Consider the following 18,345-nt stretch of genomic DNA (forward strand, 5'->3'; position numbering starts at 1 on the left):
TTCGACCTTAGTTGACGCTTCACGTCGACAAGGTCTCAACTCGGCACGGATTACGTGGGGCATTTCTGAACTGGACCATCTCCTCAAGGGACTCTTTCATGTATTGGAAAAGGGTTGGAAGGTTTTCAACTTCTTAGATTGGTCCCTTGGGGTGATGTCCAAGAAAGCCCATGATTCGGAAGGAATCGAACCGGAAGCCCTTTTGTGCATATTGTCTTGTATAGACAAAGCGGTGCAGGATGGCTCGTTTGAAATCTCCTCTTTGTTTGGAGCAGGTCTTCTAAAAAGAGAGGAACCGGTTATTTATTGGTGCCCTTGTTTTTTTTAAAGCAAGGCCCAGTCCCTCCCACGCTCAGAGGGCAGCGCTGCTGTATTCGCCCTTTGTCTGACTTTTTTTGTTCCCTTCTCAGTTGGTGAAGGACATTGCTCATTCATTAACTGAGAAGGCGACTCAGGACCTTCTGACGCAGTCAAGCAAGGAAGAAGAAGCCTGCTTCTACAACTGACAAGAAAGGACCGAGTACATCGGTTCAGTCCCTTTCGAGGTGGCCCCTAACCTCCAGACCTCCCGCAAGAAGGAAGGCTCCTGAGAAGAGAGGTAGGTCTGCCTTTCGTCCCTTTAAAAAAGGGAAAGTGAAGCTTCTCTCCTCCAAGCACCAGTAGGTGTCCAGCCAGGCTCCTGGGATTTGTGGAGGCCTGGACACTTATAAACGCAGACGCGTCATCGTTGGCTATAATAAGGAAGGGATATCGTATCCCTTTCCTGAACACTCCTCCCCTAACGTCAATACCACGGGAACTAACAGCCAAGTACAAGGATCCTATGCTGAGGGATACTCTTCGATCGATGGTGGAACAAATGTGGGACAAGAGAGCGATAGAACTAGTACTGGATCAAAACTCCCCGGGGTTTTACAATCGCCTTTTTCTGGTTGCGAAAGCCGGGAGGCTGGAGACCAGTACTGGACGTCAGCTCTTTCCCCTGAACAAATTTGTTCGGAAGGAAGAAGTTCTCGATGGAGACTTCCTGCCTTTCAAGTCCCCCTTTTGACTTCCATTGCGGACAAGGAGATTGGATGGTGTCTCTAATCTCCAGGACGCCTACTTTTCACGTCCCGATCCACCCTTCATCGAAGAAGTACCTCCGTTTCATGACGGGGGGAAGGATCTTTCAGTTCAGAGCCTTGTGTTTCGGCCTGTCCACAGCTCCTCAGGTCTTCACAAGCCTGATGAAGAATGTGGCGAGGTTTCTTCACCTCAAAGGAGTAAATATCTCTCTGTATCTGGACGACTGGCTCATCAGGGCCAGATCAGAGAGACAGTGCTTGGAGGACCTGACGTTAACTTTAGATCTGATCAAAGCGTTGGGATTGCTCGTGAACCTCGAGAAGTCGCAGCTGAACCCCCAGACAGGACTAGTCTATCTGGGCATTCGGATGGATTCTCGGGGTTTTCGAGTATTTCCTTCGCAAGAGAGAATCGCAAAAGGTTTGCAGATAGTCTCTCTCTTCTTAAGGAAGGAACATACGTCGGCGAGGGATGTGGAGCCTGCTAGGGAAAGGGAACCCTTCCTCGCTCGAACAGTTCTTCCCGCTAGGAAGACTTCATTTACGTTCCGACTTCAATTCTTCCTCAAGAAGTCTTGGAGTTGGAAAACTGGACAACTGTCGGACGCCTTTCCCCCATTCCAGAGATGAAAAAAGATCGCACCTGGAATGGTGGTTGCCCCCCTCTGAAGAGAACAAAGGATCTCTCTAAGGAGACAGAACCCAGACCTAGTGGTTGTACTCAGACGCGTCGGAGAAAGGAGAAAGGTTGGGGAAGCAACATTAGGCTCGAAGGTAGGTGTCAGGCACCTGGGAACCAGCGCAGGTGACTTGGCACATAAACTGCAAAGAGCTCTTCGCCGTGCATCTGGCTTTGAAGAGTCTAGAACCTCTGGTGTCGAACAAAGTAGTGCAAGTAAACGTGGACAACACCACCGCACTTGCCTACATTCGAAAACAGGGAGGGACTCACTCCTCGTTCCTTTACGAACTGACGAGAGACCTTTTGCTTTGGACGTCTCACAGGAACATCTCCCTTCTGACAAGGTTCGTGCAGGGAGTAAAGGGGAATGGTGAGGGCGGACAGACTCAGCAGGAGGAACCAGGTCCTTCATACAGAGTGGACCCTACACCGAGGAGGTGTGTCAAGGATATCTGGTCGCTGTGGGGGACACCTCATGTGGATCTCTTCGCCACATTCATTTCCAAAAGGCTAGCAGTCTTTTGCTCGGTCGTGGAAGATCCAAGAGCTCTTATGGTAGACGCCTTCCTGCTAGATTGGTCTCGCGTAGACGTCTATGCTTTTCCTCCATTCAAAATCCTGGGACTAGTACTAAAAAAAGTTGTGGCGTCAAAGGAGACGAGGATGACATTGATAGCCCCCTTTTGGCCGGCCCAAGATTGGTTCACGGAGGTGGTAGAGTGGATCGTAGACTTTCCAAGATCCCTACCAAGAAGGATGGATCTTCTCAGACAACCACACTTCAAGAGGTATCATCAAAACCTCCCCGCTCCTCGCTCTGACTGCCTTTCGACTATCGAAAGACTCGTCAGAGCGATGAGGTTTTCTCGCGAAGTTGCAAAGCTGCGATCGCGAGAGCACGCAGAACCTCCACTACGAAAGTATATCAGTGAAGTGGGAGGTTTTTAGAAGGTGGTGTAGAACTAAGAAGTTGTCCTCCCCCTCCACCTAACTGTATAGCGGAAATTGCTGATTTCCTTCTATTCCTGAGAGAGCAATCTCATCTAGCTGTATCCACAATAAAGGGATACAGAAGTATGCTCTCGGCTGTCTTCAGGAATAGAGGATTAGATCTGGCAGATAATAAAGATCTCCACGATCTCATAAGGTCCTTTGAGACTTCAAAGTCGAAGGAACCGGTAACCCTCCGAACTGGAACCTAGAACGTGGTCCTCAAGGTTTTCTTTCATCTGAAAGATTCGAACCTCCTCATCTGGCTTTCCGTTTCGAGACATCACCAGAAAAATGCCTATTCCTATTATCTTTAGCTACAGCAAAGAGAGTTAGTGAATTACATGCTCTGCAAGATAAAGTAGGTTTCAAGGGAGACTCAGCTATTTTGCTCGTTTAAGACCCTGTTTTTAGCTTAAGAATGAGAATCCCTCGAATCCCTGGCCTAAGTCATTCGAAGTCAAAGGCATATCGAGTCTCGTAGGAAGAGAAGCAGAAAGATCTCTATGCCCTGTAAGAGCTCTAAAGTTCTACATTCAGAGAAAGCATCAGATGGAGGCTCTAGACAAGGTCTTTGGTGCGCGGTAAAAAAGACCCACAAGACTGATGTCCAAGAATGCGCTGGCATTCTTTGTGAGGAACGTCATTACAGACGCGCATAAGGTCTGTTCTGACGAACAGTTACGACTGTTGAAAGTTAAAGTCACTGAAGTGAGAAAAAAAGCAGTAGCGACGTCTCTCTCGTTTCATAAGAATATGTCGCTTAAAAACATCATAGATACGACATTTTGGAGATGCAACTCAGTATTTGCATCTCATTACTTGAAAGACGTTCGTGGTGACATATGAGAAGTGTTTTTCTCTAGGTCGTTCGTATCGGCGGATACGATTCTGGGTACGGGAGCGACACCAATCCTTAAAAGTATATACTTTTCTTCTTTTTGGATATGGTCTGGAGTCTCTTCGAACAATGGAGGACTTGGTTTAGCACGGGCGGCCGTCTATGTTGTTCAGTAAGAGAATCTTGTCATATCTAATTAGATGAGTATAATTTTTTTTTTTAGAAATTATGTATGTCTGTGTAGTGGTTTTTGAGTTACAGTTGTTGTGAAGAGTTCGGGGATAACTCGGAACAATCCTTAGTTCTAACATATGGTTAGGATCAGGTGGTCGGGATTGGTTGTGTGCTCCTTCATAAGGTGTATTGTCATATAAGTGGATCAGCACCCATTGACAAAGTCCTTTCAGGCTCTGCCGAGTAAGCGGATAAGACCCCAATCGGCAGACCCACAAGAACTCTTTGGCCATAGATCATATATCGCTAAGTTTCTTGAGGTGATGCAGACTACTGGGCAAACACCCACGAAGTCTACCACCTATCAGGTAGGAACCAAGGTTTTATTTATACCTACAACATATGTTGTTTACCTGTCTATTCCATATAGTAGCTGTCTCTTACCCTCCACCGAAGGGTGCCAATCAGCTATGTATATATCTGACAGGTAAGTTGATTGTATGAAAATGATATTGTTATGTTACAATAAAGTTTCATACATACTTACCTGGCAGATATATACAATTAAAAGCCCACCCAGCCTCCCCGCAGGAGACAGGTGGAAGAGAGAAAATATGATAGAAAACGGGGATGGTTCCTAGTCCTGCCGCCCAGGGCAGGCCGGTAGATCACCTGACCTACCTGTAGCGAGTGGCGCGAAATTTGAATTTCTGTCGGGGACGACGGAGTCTTAGCTATGTATATATCTGCCAGGTAAGTATGTATGAAACTTTATTGTAACATAACAATATCATTTTTCTGGCTAACGCTGTAATTGTCCAATCCAGAAAACTGAAGACTTTTATCACCTTGTATAAGTTCTTCACCAGGGCCGGTATTTATCATAGTTCCTATGACATCTCATAAATATTCTCTCTTAAGTCACTCAATCACTCATAGTTAAGAGGAACTTCTAAGAGTGTTTTATCAACGCTCTGAGAGAATCTCTCAGCTATGAAAAACGGTATGTTTAGGAAAAACTTTTAAGCGAAGATCTCGCTAACAATAGCGGAAAATATAGTGCTACGATCCATGAATATACGATTTTTGCCATTATTTTAATAAAAAAAAGTTTTTTAAAAATTCAATATATTCATTAATTATGATATTAACCTTGTGATCTGTATATTATTGTTGAATTCAAAAGTAGAGATAGATAGATAGATAGATAGATAGATAGAGATAGATAGAGATAGATAGATAGATATATAGATAGAGATAGATAGAGATAGATAGATAGAGATAGAGAGAGATAGATAGATAGAGATAGATAGATAGATATACAGATAGATATAGAGATAGAGATAGATAGAGATAGATATATAGAGATAGATAGATAGATAGAGATAGATTGATAGATAGATAGAGATAGATAGATATAGAGATAGAGATAGATAGATATAGAGATAGAAATAGATAGAGGGAGATAGATAGATAGATGGATAGAGATAGATAGATAGATAGATAGATAGAGATAGATAGATAGATAGATAGATAGAGATAGATAGATATAGAGATAGAGATAGATATAGAGATAGAGATAGATGAGGAGAGAGATAGATAGATAGATAGATAGATAGATAGAAAGAGATAGATAGATAGATAGAGAGAGATAGATAGAGAGAGATAGATAGATAGATAGAGAGAGAGATAAATAGATAGATAGATAGGGATAGATAGAGATAGATAGAGTTAGATAGATAGAGATAGATATAGATATATAGAGATAGAGCTAATAATATACTATATATATATATATATATATATAGATATATATATATATATATATATAGACACACAAATAAATGAGACATGAAAGAGGTGAAGCACTAGTACTATAGGCCTAGTGCTCCTCTCTCGCTACTAACCAAAAAGAGCTCTACGGATTTTCATTTTCATTCCATTCTTGACCCTTCGTGTCTAATCCTGTGCCAATATATGTGATCAAATTAATCAATCCATTAATTTTGAGAGAGAGAGAGAGACTGATATGTTAGAAACCGCAGAAAACCTCTCTGTGCGGTTGGCAATCGCCTCTCTGATCAAGTTAGTCACATACATGTGGCCACTTTGATCAACTCTATATCTTTTTTTAAACTCACTGTCGTCATACACATCGAATATATCCAGTCTTGGACGAAAATTCCTCGGGCGGCGAACGCGGTGTTCTTGTTCGTCTGCCATGTTTACAGTCTGTGACTACCGCTATGAGAAACTCCTAAGTACTTAGGAGACCCCTCCAACACTCTTAAATCTCGGCCTGAGATATGAGTACTCATAGCGCGTAAGAGGCTTCGTAAAATTCTCTTAAGAATTTTCATAACTATAAGAGTGTTTTAATGATTTAAGAGTACTCTTAAGGATTTGCAAGCTTTGATAAATACGGGCCCAGGTGTCAGTAGCGGAAATGATGTTGGGAGAGGAAGCATAGGGGGACCTGGTGTTTACCCTCTACTGTCTCCTCGCCTTAAGTTTGAGGTGTTTTGCATTTATGGGAAGCCTGGGGGTACATGTACCTGAAGTACCCACCAGTTCTTATATCTGGTTAAGGGTATCATATGGTTTTTAGTGTAGGTGATGGTGTTGTGTAGTGTTATCTGGTCTTTTCGCCCAGGGCAAGGGCAAACTATTATTGTTTTTGTCAATCATCGGTGAACTTCCATGATTGCAAAAATCCCACCATTAGTAGGGACGACCCTGGCCTTTACTGCCACGTCTCCTACATGTGATGAGAGCACCGACCAGAGGCAGTATGCTTTTACCTGTAGCTGCTCTCTCACAAGATAAGGTACTGCAGACATTATATATAATGTGAGCACATGACTTGTTTTTTCTTCATAAAGCTGTCCATATACCCACCTTCCGGGTAATGTGGAGTCAGCTAGTGTGATTGTTTGGTAAGTCACTTAAATGAAAATTATATTTGTTCCGATACGTTATACAAACCATCGGTCCTTTAACAATAGGAAGGTATCTAGCGGCAGCTGGAACGGTCGTAAGCTTCGAACAAGGGAGTTCGGTAGTTAACTGCTTGTCCGACAGTGCGCGCGCTGCGCGCCTGAGAGATGAAGAATCACTTTTGCTTTAGGCCGTGTGGTGTGAGGACATTGTTCGCCATTGCTCTCTACCCGCTACATCGTCGTATGCTTGGATTGTGTTTTTTCTCTTACTAGTTTGTTTGGTTGTGAAAGTGAAAATCATAAGTAATTATTTTCATTTTTCATTGATTAATTGATTGACATGGATCAAGAAATGGAGCTTTCACCGCGCCCCCTGGTCTCCCGTAGAGTGTGTCCCGGGCTGGAGGGGCGTAAATGCGGCGGCTTTCGCTCATTTATTGATGTTGATCCGCATGAATTATGTACTCGGTGCCGAGGGCATGAATGCTCTCGGGCCAAGCCATGTGCAATATATGTTAATTGGTCGGAGGTGCAGTGGGGCTTGTACGAGGGTAGGAAGAAACGAAGGCCTGCCAAGGAGTCGTCGGAAAGCTCTCCAGCGACTCCTTTGATTACTGATACTTCGTCATCTTTCCTACCCCCTGCTCAGCTCCCACGTATGGCACCTTCACCTCGGGGGGGTGGTTTCGGAGTCCTTCTCCTCGCTTGATCCGTCGAGTGTGGAGGAGGGCGCTCGTTACCCCGACGTACAATTGTATTCGGGGTCTTCCGTCCACTCGGGGTGGGGCTCATCTCCCCCCCAAGCGAGAGGGAACCCCTCATGTTTACCCGACCGTTGCTTCCGCAGGTGCATCTTCCGTGGGAGACGACCTTGGACAGGTGTGGGCGTCACTGGGACTGCAGGGCGTGCCAAGTATCTAGGGGCTTATACAGCGTCTGGCGGGGTCTGGGGCGGTCACCCATGGAGCGGTGACCACCACCACTACCACGATCTCTACCCCAGGGTACGCCGCCCCTCCTCACCTGGTGTATACTCCCCATGTGATGTTGGTGACGCCAACAGCCGCCGTGCAAGGGCCGATCGCTGCCGTACCGAGGAGGGGCGTGCCATCTCCGCCTGGGTTCTTCGTGCTGCCTACCCCAGACTTCCGCTGCCCTAAAAGCTCACCCCTGGACCTGCCACCGGTACCCAGGATGTTGTTGGCTGAAGCTAAGCCTCCTGGTTTACCTGACTTGCCTGCCGTACCTGCAGCTACTGCTGTTCCGCTGCTGGCCCTGCCGCTCCTGCTGTTCCCGCTCCTGCCCACGTCGTTCTAGTCCACGGTGTTGCTGCCCCAGATGCAGGTCCTTCCGGACAAGTGCAGGCGGGCCGTGTTGCTTTGGCAATTGCCCCGGCTCCGTCCTGGATGGAGGATCTGACGTCTGTCCTGCGAAAGCTGATGAAGAAGAAGAAGAGGAGGAAGGTGTCGTCGTCGTTGTCGTCTTCGTCTTCTTCGTCGTCTGCTGCCGCCTCTTCCCCTTCGACTTCTAAGGCTCCCAAGCCGAAGAAGAAGAAGGCTGCCTCCTCCCCCTTAAGAAGGCTCCCACCGGTACTTCCTCGCCTGGTGTTAGCGGCGCTGCCGCTAAGCCAGGTTCCGGCTCGGCCTCTCGTTCGCGAGAGGTTCTGAGTGTATGGTCTCCCCAGAGTTCGCTCGGCGCCAGGACCGCGGCACGGAGCAGAAGGCTGGTGAGAGCCGCTCAGGTGACTCTCGCCAGGCCAGATGCCGCTCTCGCAGCGACCAGCTGGTAACCCGAGTCGACGTGACGGTCTCTGACCAGCCACAGGCTGAGGCTAGGAAGAGGTCCCCCCGACCGTTGTCGCCAGCCTCGGTTGGTCCAGCGGTTCTACGCTCCGCGAGGACACACGCCGGTCTCACCGCGACAGTGATCTCTGCAGGTCCCTTAACCGCTGCTCCCACAGGGACCAGGCGGATAGGGCGACCAGCAGCAGTTCATCTGACGCACGGGACCGGGGCCGCTGTGCTCAGTCCAGCCGCTCGCCACAGGTGAGCGGTGCGACCAGGCCTGCAGACCGATCCCCACTGCGGGTTAGTGATCGTTTGCAGCCCTCCAAGCACACTGGTTCTGCCAGTGAGCAAGGGGGGAGCGTCAGGTCTTCCTCTCCTGTACCTTCAACTTCCTCGGGATCCCGTCACAACGCCGTATGTGCCAGCCAGGCACGGTCCTAGGATCAACCAGGACGTACGTGCAAGTGGCAGGAGGAGACCGAGAGGGGTCTGATGCTGTTCCTCCTTCTGAAGGAGGAGGATCTCGGGAGTTGCTCTTGTTGGAGGGACTGGATGGTCCTACTCCTCAAGACGCAGTCACTCCAGAGATTCTGAGGAACTTTGCCGAGGTCATTGCGCTGATTCGTCAGCACAACGACCTTGGGGAAGGATCGCCGCTCCCACCATCCGAGCCCACGTCCCGGCTCGAGTCGTTTTGGGAACCCAAACCGACGGTGGGTCTGCCGCGATCAGAGCTGGCTGACTCTGTGCTTGACCAGGTGGAGTCTTTCGTTTCTGGACGGGAGGATTCGCTGAAGTCAGGCAGGTCATCGAAGCTACTTCCTCCTCTACAGCGTCAGCGGCGTTTCTACGTGCCTTCTGAAGATCCGATACCGCCCAAACATGTTAACCCGGAACTAGCAAGGCTAACTCCGGGTGTGTCCCTGCAGCAGCTCCTGTTGGAGAACCTCTGGTTCTCGCAGCAGGAGGCACTTGTCTCTTGGTTGGATCTGTGGTCCCTCACAGTATCCAAAGTCGAGGCCAACTCCGGGAGTTCTGCTCTCGAAGAAGACCCGGCTTTCAGGAGACTTTGCCAGTCTGGAGGTAGGGCCATTTCCTACCTCGGCCATCAGACGGCAAACCTGTGGGCCAACCTGGTACTTCGTCGTAGGGACGCAGTCCTTACACGAGTAACCAGGGGGCCTGCTCGTGTGGCAATTGTTTGTTTGGGCGTTGCTGATCTGCACAAGGAACATGATACTGCTTTCTAGTTCTTTGGAAATATATAATATACTAGCTTTTTTTCATTTTTTCCATTGAATTTATGCTTTTGTGCATTTTTTAAAGTTTAGACCTTGTGGTGATTATTGATCATCGTATTTTGGAAGTCATTGATTGTCTGGTTGTTGCCTTTTCTGGGCTCAGCCCATGTCACTCCGTGAAATGCATCCTTGATCCTCATTTCTAAGTTATAAATACTATTGCTATACATACCAGAGAAAAAAAGCGATACAATAGTGCCAGAATAACTGGCTCGCTCACCTTATACCAAAGGTGTCGGTATAATAAAAGGGCGAGTGGAAACCACTACCAGAGGTCCCTTGCCAATTAGCTTCCTCCTCCGCCAAAATCCCTCGCTACAGAGGAGCTGCAGCAAAGCCCCGCTACCCGCTACTACTACAGTGAGCGTCTTTGACGTCATTCCTTTCGATAGCCTCGTCAGCGTTGGACGCCACGGGTCCTAAGGAAAAGGTGTCCAAGGACCTGTGGGCAATATCCTGAGGTCCTTTACACATAGTCCCACCTCATGCCACCCCTCACTCTGTTCTTCCTGGGCCTAAAGCAAAGTGACTCCTCTCCTCTCAGTTGCGCTGACCGCCGACTATCGAACAAGCAGTTAACTACCGAACCCCCTTGTTTGAAGCTTACGACCGGTTCCAGCTGCCTCTAAGTTACATTCCCATTGTTAAAGGACCTCAGGTTTGTATAGTTAGGAAAAATAAAATTTTTGACAAATTGTGATTTTTCTAACTCTTATATAATAACTGGTATATAATATTCTGAGTAATTCCGTTAATTGTTTTGTTGTTGTTACCTTTGGAACATTTACAAAGTACTAGAGTGCTCTTTTTATATGTAAGCTGACACTTCAAAGTCAACAAAAACAGAGGAGGAATGACATATGTCTTGTATTAACAACAAGAGGCAGCCCTACAAAGGGTCCTTTAGACAATCATCTGTGTGGGTTGTCTGTTTGGGTTCTGTATAGTATGTAGTTGTTACCATGATATGACTGTGATTAGCCTTTGTAAGTTTTGTTGTGTATGTCTGCATTGCTTACTGCGTTATCATCGGACATGGTTTTACTGTCTGTTTTGATGGAATGTGAGCACAGGAGTTAGGACCATGGTGGAATGAAAAAAAAAGGGAGGTTGTACATATATTGAAAATCCACATTTATATCAATAAATACTAAATACAATATTGATATAGATTGGGTGTTTTTAAACACATTTTAATCATGGCATTGGGACTTTCTTGTAATAGGGAGTTATTTTGTATCCAACTGGTAATGATAAGAAAAAGCACTCTCCCAAAATGTCACCAATAGAAGCTAAAAGCCCCCAATATTTTTGCCTTTAGAAACCAAAGCAAGGGTGCACCTGTCTAGTAAACACCACAGGGCCTTTTGAAAGGAAATCAACCATTTTTGTGAATCGCATGAGATAAAATAACGTGATAAAGTAAATTGACACATGATCTGAGTGCCTGCTGTTAAATGAGACTTGTTATCCATATTCGTTATAACATGTAGAGAGGTAGAATGGCCCCTTACTTCATGAGCAAGTACAGTGACTTGAAAATTATCCCCATCTGTCACATTATCAAAAGCTCATAGAAAGAACCAGCAACAACAACAAAAAAAAAAAAAAAAAAAAAAAAAAAAAAAAAAAAAAAAACTCAGCCTGTGAAAAGGAAGCCTTCACTTATCTACCGTATATTTCGGCGTATAAGTCGACCCTTTAGCACCCAAAAATCATGCCAAAATTAGGGGGTTGACTTATCTAACAGTAACAAAAAGTGAATCTTTATTATTTTGGCATATCGGTACAGGAATCCAGGCTTTACAGTAGGCTATTAACAATGACAGCCTTGTTGAGATAACTATGTATGTAAATACCAGTATTAAAAACATTTCACACTGTAATACGACAATAATAATACATTAGAACATCCATTACCTTAAATAAAATGAAAAAAATCTAAGTTACTTGAAGAAACCCTAATCGCACAGCAAGCGTAAACATTGCGTAGCCATTTGTAGTACAGTAATTGACAAGGATGCGTTCACTCTGACAGTTTTGTATTTACCGAGGTATTGTTCAAAAACACTTATGGTATGAAATCTTTATTTATCACTTTATGAAATAAAAAAAAATTTGTATGTAATAGTAAATATGTATTTAAAATCCTTCAAAATTACTTGAGTCATCGTCACTTGAATTAAACAATTCATCAAACAAATTATCATTCACGGTTTCAGCATAAGGATCCTAGTTTAAATCTGGTGAATCAACTGCAGGTTCGTTTTCCCTCAAATGAGCCTGTTTATGACATAGAAGAACCAATGGTCAAGAATTTTCCAACATAATAAAATACCGGGACGTCGTTTTAACAACCCAATCAAAATATTAACTTGAGTGGCAGTTTGTACATACATATATACGTAGGCTGTTATGCAGCGTTAGTTAGCGCTTTGTTTGTTTACATTACACTCGAGTAACGTATCTTTCGTTTCGTCATTTCTAATCATATTTGCCGGTATTCATCTTTTATATATTACACAGATTTGTTAATATACCGAGTATATTTCCTGTATTTCTTATGGTAAGTAGAGCAACATATGTACCGTAATTACATTCAGGTTATTTTATATACGTTTTACCCTGCTGCTTATTTTGAGCGTACGGTTGGCCTCACATTTTATAGGTCGACTAATATACCCGATATTAGTTAAAATCATACAAATTTACTCAGAATTGGGGGGTCGACTTATACGCCGAAATATACGGTATGTGGAAGCTCTTTTACAGGTAGAAAGCAAAAAATAATAGTTAAAGCTGGTTGTTTTATTGCTGTTGTAGCTCATAAATATGCAACATCACATTATATTTGTAAGTGTTCAATTGTCTAGTCATTAGCTGAATAAATATATTCACAGAACCGGTTGTTTTAGGCAAGTTTGATTACCTGGCATTTCCTCCATAGATTTGAGGGTGTTGTCGAAGGAGACCCAACTTATCCTGCTGTTGTGTTGCGTGATCCAAGAAAGCAAAAAATATGGATCCGGCCAGAAACTATGGACATATCTGTCCCGCGATTCAAGGTAAAGATACATTTAGTACATTACCTCATGCATTATGCAACTGAATGAACTTGAAATATATTTATACATCAGGAATCAAATGTTTGTGTACAGTAATTTAAATTCAGACTAAGAATGAATTGGATTTTGCTAAACGGAAACCCCATCGCACTTCATTTTAAATGTAAGAAGCAGAAAGGAGAAATGTATTTTTTGGGTTTGTGAATCACTGCTCAAATCTCATGAAGACTTGAAATTTCAGATCGACTCGGATTATGTAGGATCACCACCACCGTTGGAGGTTACAATATTCAATATCAATGACAACATTGATAAGCAGTTCCTCCATAATGAAATTGTAAGTGAAGAAGGTCAATACTGATTGAACTTATAACCTGTGCCCCCTCTGTAACTGAGCGTTTACTGTTGATGTACTATGTCAGTTTTGTGCATATTTTCCTGTATCATAGATATAAAATTAATTGTATCATTTTCTTTCCAAAAGGTTTATCTGAGTAAATTGATGGTAATGTTGTTGTTATATGATGTGCCCACATTTTCATTCAGACAGGAAGCATGTGGCAAGCAAAAGAAAGATTTCTGTTTATGGATAAAACCTAATGTAGAATTTAATGTGGTACATTTGATTTAAATCAATGATTTCACCTGCATAATTTTCTTGAGCCCATGCTCAAAGAATTAGTATTCAAGAGGCACAGGTTTATATTTAGCAAGACCTATTGTTTGTTAGTTAGTGTTATAAAAGATAAAGCAGTGTTCTCTTTTGAACATTTAATAACAGGTCAACAAGCATCAGTGTGGGGCCATTGAAGAGCTGGAGATATTCACCCATGATCTCTCTCGGAAGCATTTGGGCGTGGCTAGGCTAGTGTTTGAAGAGCCAGAATCTGCCAGAATGTGTGTTAAAAAACTGAACAATGCAACCCTTATGGGGAAAGTGTTGCAGGTTTTCCTTGACCCTTTTGGTAAGATCTTAAGTTGAACTTCAATTTTATCCCACACGGTTTTGATTTTTATGTACATGTAATAATTTTTGTTTGACTTCATACATTACATAGTAACAACTCACAACAGTAACTTGAATGTGCCTATATTTTCCAGCTCTTTTTATATCAGTTCTTGTTGGAAGTGGCTTTGATTTCATTAGATCCAGTTTACACTGTCGCGTAATTCTTTAGTTCCAATTTACATAATATCTCTTGGTTCTTTAGTTCCATTTACTCTGTCTCTTGATAGTTTAGTTCCAGTTTACGCTCCATCTCTATTGAACGGAACTTTAACTCGGGCGCTGAAGTATTAGCATTAAATATTTAAATTAAATGATTTGGCATTCCAGAGTAACTATTAGGACCCCTTATGGTTACATTGTAAGAGTGCTTTCAGGTAATGTATTTAAGAAGTTGGTTGCATATTTACCTTTGTTGGTGCAGGAAAGGAATGTAAGAAACGGGTCGCGGAAGTCGGGGAAATGCTAGAGGAGGAGGCCAAGAGAGAAGAAGAAGCCAAAGAAGCTAGGAAGAGACCACCGCCCCCTGCCAAACCCCCTCCTCCTCCCCCGCCGGAAGAGGAAACCCAGCCTCAACCGAGCAGGGAAAGGGACAGGCGAACCACGGAAAAGAATGATTTTGAAAGAAACAGGTTTGTCTTAGAAACAACTTGAGGTGCACTGTAGGCATTACTTAAGTGTCTTTGCAGCATCCCTTCAGCCCCTAACTGCAACCTCTTTTGTTCCTTTTAGCTGAATACGTCCGTTCACTTTCTCTTTCTTCCATCTGACTTTCCACCCATTCTTAACCATTGTTTGTTCCGACACGTAATACAAACCCTCGGTCCTTTAACATAAGGAATGTACTTACGGTTTAGCTGGGGAATTACGGCTGTTGAATCTTGAACAAGGTGGTTAGGCAGTAACTACCGTGGGGCAGGCTAGCCTGGCCGGATGTAAACATGCCACTTTGCTTTCGGCCATCTTCCGATAAAGACGTGTGTTTGTGAGCTCCGGCTGACTGGTCGATCTTTTTTCCCGGTGGGATCCTTTTGGTTTATTTTTTGTGTTTTAAATAATTATGCATATACGGTGTTTAATATTAATACTAAACAAAGGTTTGTCCTTGTTTTTCAATTAATATACAAACCCACTTTTCATACAATCAACTTACCTGTCAGATATATACATAGCTAAGACTCTGTTGTCCCCGACAGAAATTCAAATTTCGCGCCACTCGCTACAGGTAGGTCAGGTGATCTACCGGCCTGCCCTGGGCGGCAGGACTAGGAACCATTCCTGTTTTCTATCATATTTTCTCTGTCGCCGGTGGTATCAACATTGTTGTTACTACCTCCTGACTAGAATTCGTTTTTCAAGGCAATTGATCTTCTTTCATCGGACTTTTTGGTGACGTACCTGGATCGTTGTTTTGGCATTCGCTACTGTGGACTGGATTTGGACTTGCTTTTGATTTTTCTACAGAATGTCTGATTCAAGTGTTAGTGTGAGAGTGTGTGTGAATGTAGGCTGCAAGATGAGGATACCGAAGGCTTCGGTTGATCCTCACACTGTATGCCGTAAATGTAGAGGTTTTGAATGTTCTTTGACTAACACCTGTTATGAGTGTGAAAGGTTGAGTGTTGAGGAATGGAAGACTCTTAAATTCTTATTTGAAGAAGTTAGAGAGGGATAGAATTAGAAGGGCTGCATCTAAGGGTGCGGGTAGTACAAGGCCTATTGAGCCTTTTCCTGATTCTAACTCTTCTGTAAACCATGCATTTGATTCTCCCTCTTTATCAGGGCCCTCACAGGCTTTGCATTCAGATTCAGCCTCGGAGATCGCTGATCTGAAGGTCACACTTCATAGGATGAAATCCAAAATGGCTGCCCTGAAAGGTAAGGATAGTGAAAGTGACGTATTTAGTGAAGTGAGTGCGACGCTCCCAGGCCTAGACCTCTTTCAAGCTCCCAAGCCCAGAGGAGAAGAAAAGTCGAAAGCCTTACGGAGGTTGTGGAGAATCCCCACCGGTCAGGCGTCCCTTCAGCAGGCTCTGTAGCGCAACAGACTGCTCAGGACCGCTTTAGAAAAAGCGTCCTCCGAGAGTGTTTCTCGTCGTCCGGTTCTCCTTCACCTAAACGAGGGTGGAAGGATTCGGACCTTTCCAGGCCCCTGAAAAGGCACTGGAAAGAGCCTTTGTTTGACTCGAGCCCCGAGCGCTTTTCTGATGAAGCTCCATCCGCGATCAAGAAGGCGAAGGTGGCTTTGACGTCTCCCTGTTATGACAGTCCGAGTAAAACTCCTTCGAGGTCTCCCTCTCCTGTTGAAGAGGACGCTGGAGAGGCTTCCAAGAGGATTCTTTTAGCGGTTCAAGAACAGTTAGCCTCGTTGGTCGGAGTTCTTTCGAAAGATTCTCCTCGTAAGAAGGACGTTAGACTTCCTATCAAGAAGTCTCGTCTTCTTTCTCCTGCCAGGCGCGAGGCTCCTGCCAGACGTGAGGTGTCTTCCAGGCGTGAGATGCCTTCCGATCACGAGACGTCTGCCAAGCGTGAAGCACCAGCCAAGCGCGAGATTCCAACCAGGCGAGACGCCAGACAAGCGCGAGCAGCCTTCCAGGCGCGAGGAGCCAGTTAGGCGCGAGGATCCAGCCAGGCGCGAGGCGCCAGCCAAACACCAGGAGCCAGTCAGGCGCGAGGCGTCAGCCAGGCGCGAGGAGTCAGTCAGGCGCGAGGCACCAGCCAAGCGCGAGGAGCCAGCCAGGCACGAGACGCCAGCTTTGTTTCAGAGGGGCTCTGTACATGCTCTTAGCCCCTCTCCGGCTAGGAGTTTGTCTCCCGCAGAGAGAGAGGTTTGGAAAGATTTGAAGACGGATTCTCCTTCTGATCCTTTTGTTGAAGAGGATTCAGAAGACGAGGCTCGTGGTAGAGAAGGGCTTTCAAATTACAAGGTCTTGACTTCTCTTCTTCTTCAGGAATATGGAGATTCCTTAACTCCTGCCGCTCCTCTTTCTCCGCTCGCGCTCTTTTCTTGCTCCAAGACGCCAAAATCTTCGTCTTTTCTGAAAATGAGACCGACCATCTCTATGAAGAGAGTTCTCCAGTCTCTGGATAACTGGATGAAAACGAAGAAGGATCTGGTCAGAACTGTCTTCTGTATGCCCCCTGCTAGACTTACAGGCAAAAGGGGTATTTGGTACCAGACAGGGGAGAATATGGGACTCTCTCTCCCAGCTTCTGCGGAAGCTGACTTTTCAAGTCTGGTAGACGCTTCAAGAAGGCATGGCCTGAACTCTGCTCGTGTGACTTGGGGTCTTTCTGAGCTTGATCATCTCCTCAAGGGACTCTTCCATGTATTGGAAGTATTCAATTTCCTGGATTGGTCCCTTGGGGTGATGGCCAAGAAGGCCCATGACTCGGAGGGCCTTGATCCTGATGTTCTCCTCTGTATCTTGTCGTGTATAGACAAGGCGGTACAGGATGGCTCAGGGGAAGTCTCCTCGTTATTTGGAGCGGGACTCTTGAAGAAGAGGTCCGTTTTCAGCGCCTTTCTGACCAAGGCGGTTTCGCACTCTCAAAGAGCAGCTTTGATGTTTGCTCCCAGGTCTGACTTTCTGTTCCCTTCTCAGTTGGTGAGGGACATTTCCCGTTCACTAACGGAGAAGGTGACCCAGGATCTTCTCCTTCAGTCTTCCAGAAAGAAGAGGCCTGTGGTAGTGGGAGAGAAGAAAGGGGCGAGTACGTCTCTTCAGCCCTTTCGAGGAGGCCCTCCCTCTAGAGCTCCCTCAAAAAGGAAAGCGCCTGAGAGGAGAGGTAGATCTTCATTCCGTCCCTTTAAAAGGGGAGTGTGATGCAAGGATCCTCCAAACACCAGTAGGTGCCAGGCTCCTGGGATTTGCGGATGCCTTGGCACTCATCGATGCAGACGCTTGGTCGATGTCTGTGATAAAGAAGGGATATTACATCCCCTTCCAGGACAGTCCTCCCCTAACTTCAACTCCGCGGGAATTGTCCGCCAAATACAAGGACCCTGTTCTGAGAGATACTCTTCGACTAATGGTGGATCAGATGTGGGACAAGAGAGCGATAGAACTAGTGCTGGATCAAAACTCCCCGGGGTTTTACAATCGCCTTTTCCTGGTTGCAAAAGCCTCGGGGGGCTGGAGACCAGTTCTAGACGTCAGCGCTCTGAACAAATTTGTTCAGAAAGAGAAGTTCACCATGGAAACTTCTGCATCAGTCCTTGCGGCTCTTTGCCAAGGGGATTGGATGGTTTCTCTGGATCTCCAAGATGCCTGTTTTCACGTCCCGATTTATCCTTCGTCGAAGAAGTACCTCCGTTTCATGACGGGGGGAAGGATCTACCAGTTCAGGGCCTTGTGTTTCGGCCTGTCCACTGCTCCTCAGGTCTTCACAAGCCTGATGAAAAATGTGGCGAGATGGCTTCACCTGAAAGGTGTCAATATCTCTCTGTACCTAGACGACTGGCTCATCAGAGCCAGATCAGAGAGACAGTG

General features: G+C 45.3%; 1 protein-coding gene across 3 annotated transcripts in view; it reads left to right on the plus strand.

The window, feature by feature from the left end:
- Window positions 1–18,345, plus strand: part of LOC135198661 (histone-lysine N-methyltransferase SETD1-like) — a 184,947-nt gene that overhangs the window by 63,104 nt on the left and 103,498 nt on the right. For all 3 annotated transcript variants that reach the window (XM_064226454.1, XM_064226452.1, XM_064226453.1), the window contains exons 3-6: window positions 12,729–12,846; window positions 13,088–13,183; window positions 13,628–13,811; window positions 14,277–14,484. In XM_064226454.1, the coding sequence (XP_064082524.1) occupies window positions 12,729–12,846; window positions 13,088–13,183; window positions 13,628–13,811; window positions 14,277–14,484 (606 nt within the window). The remainder of the gene's footprint in view (window positions 1–12,728; window positions 12,847–13,087; window positions 13,184–13,627; window positions 13,812–14,276; window positions 14,485–18,345) is intronic.

This window comes from Macrobrachium nipponense, chromosome 22 (assembly GCF_015104395.2).
Source record: "Macrobrachium nipponense isolate FS-2020 chromosome 22, ASM1510439v2, whole genome shotgun sequence".
Classification (NCBI taxonomy): domain Eukaryota; kingdom Metazoa; phylum Arthropoda; class Malacostraca; order Decapoda; family Palaemonidae; genus Macrobrachium; species Macrobrachium nipponense.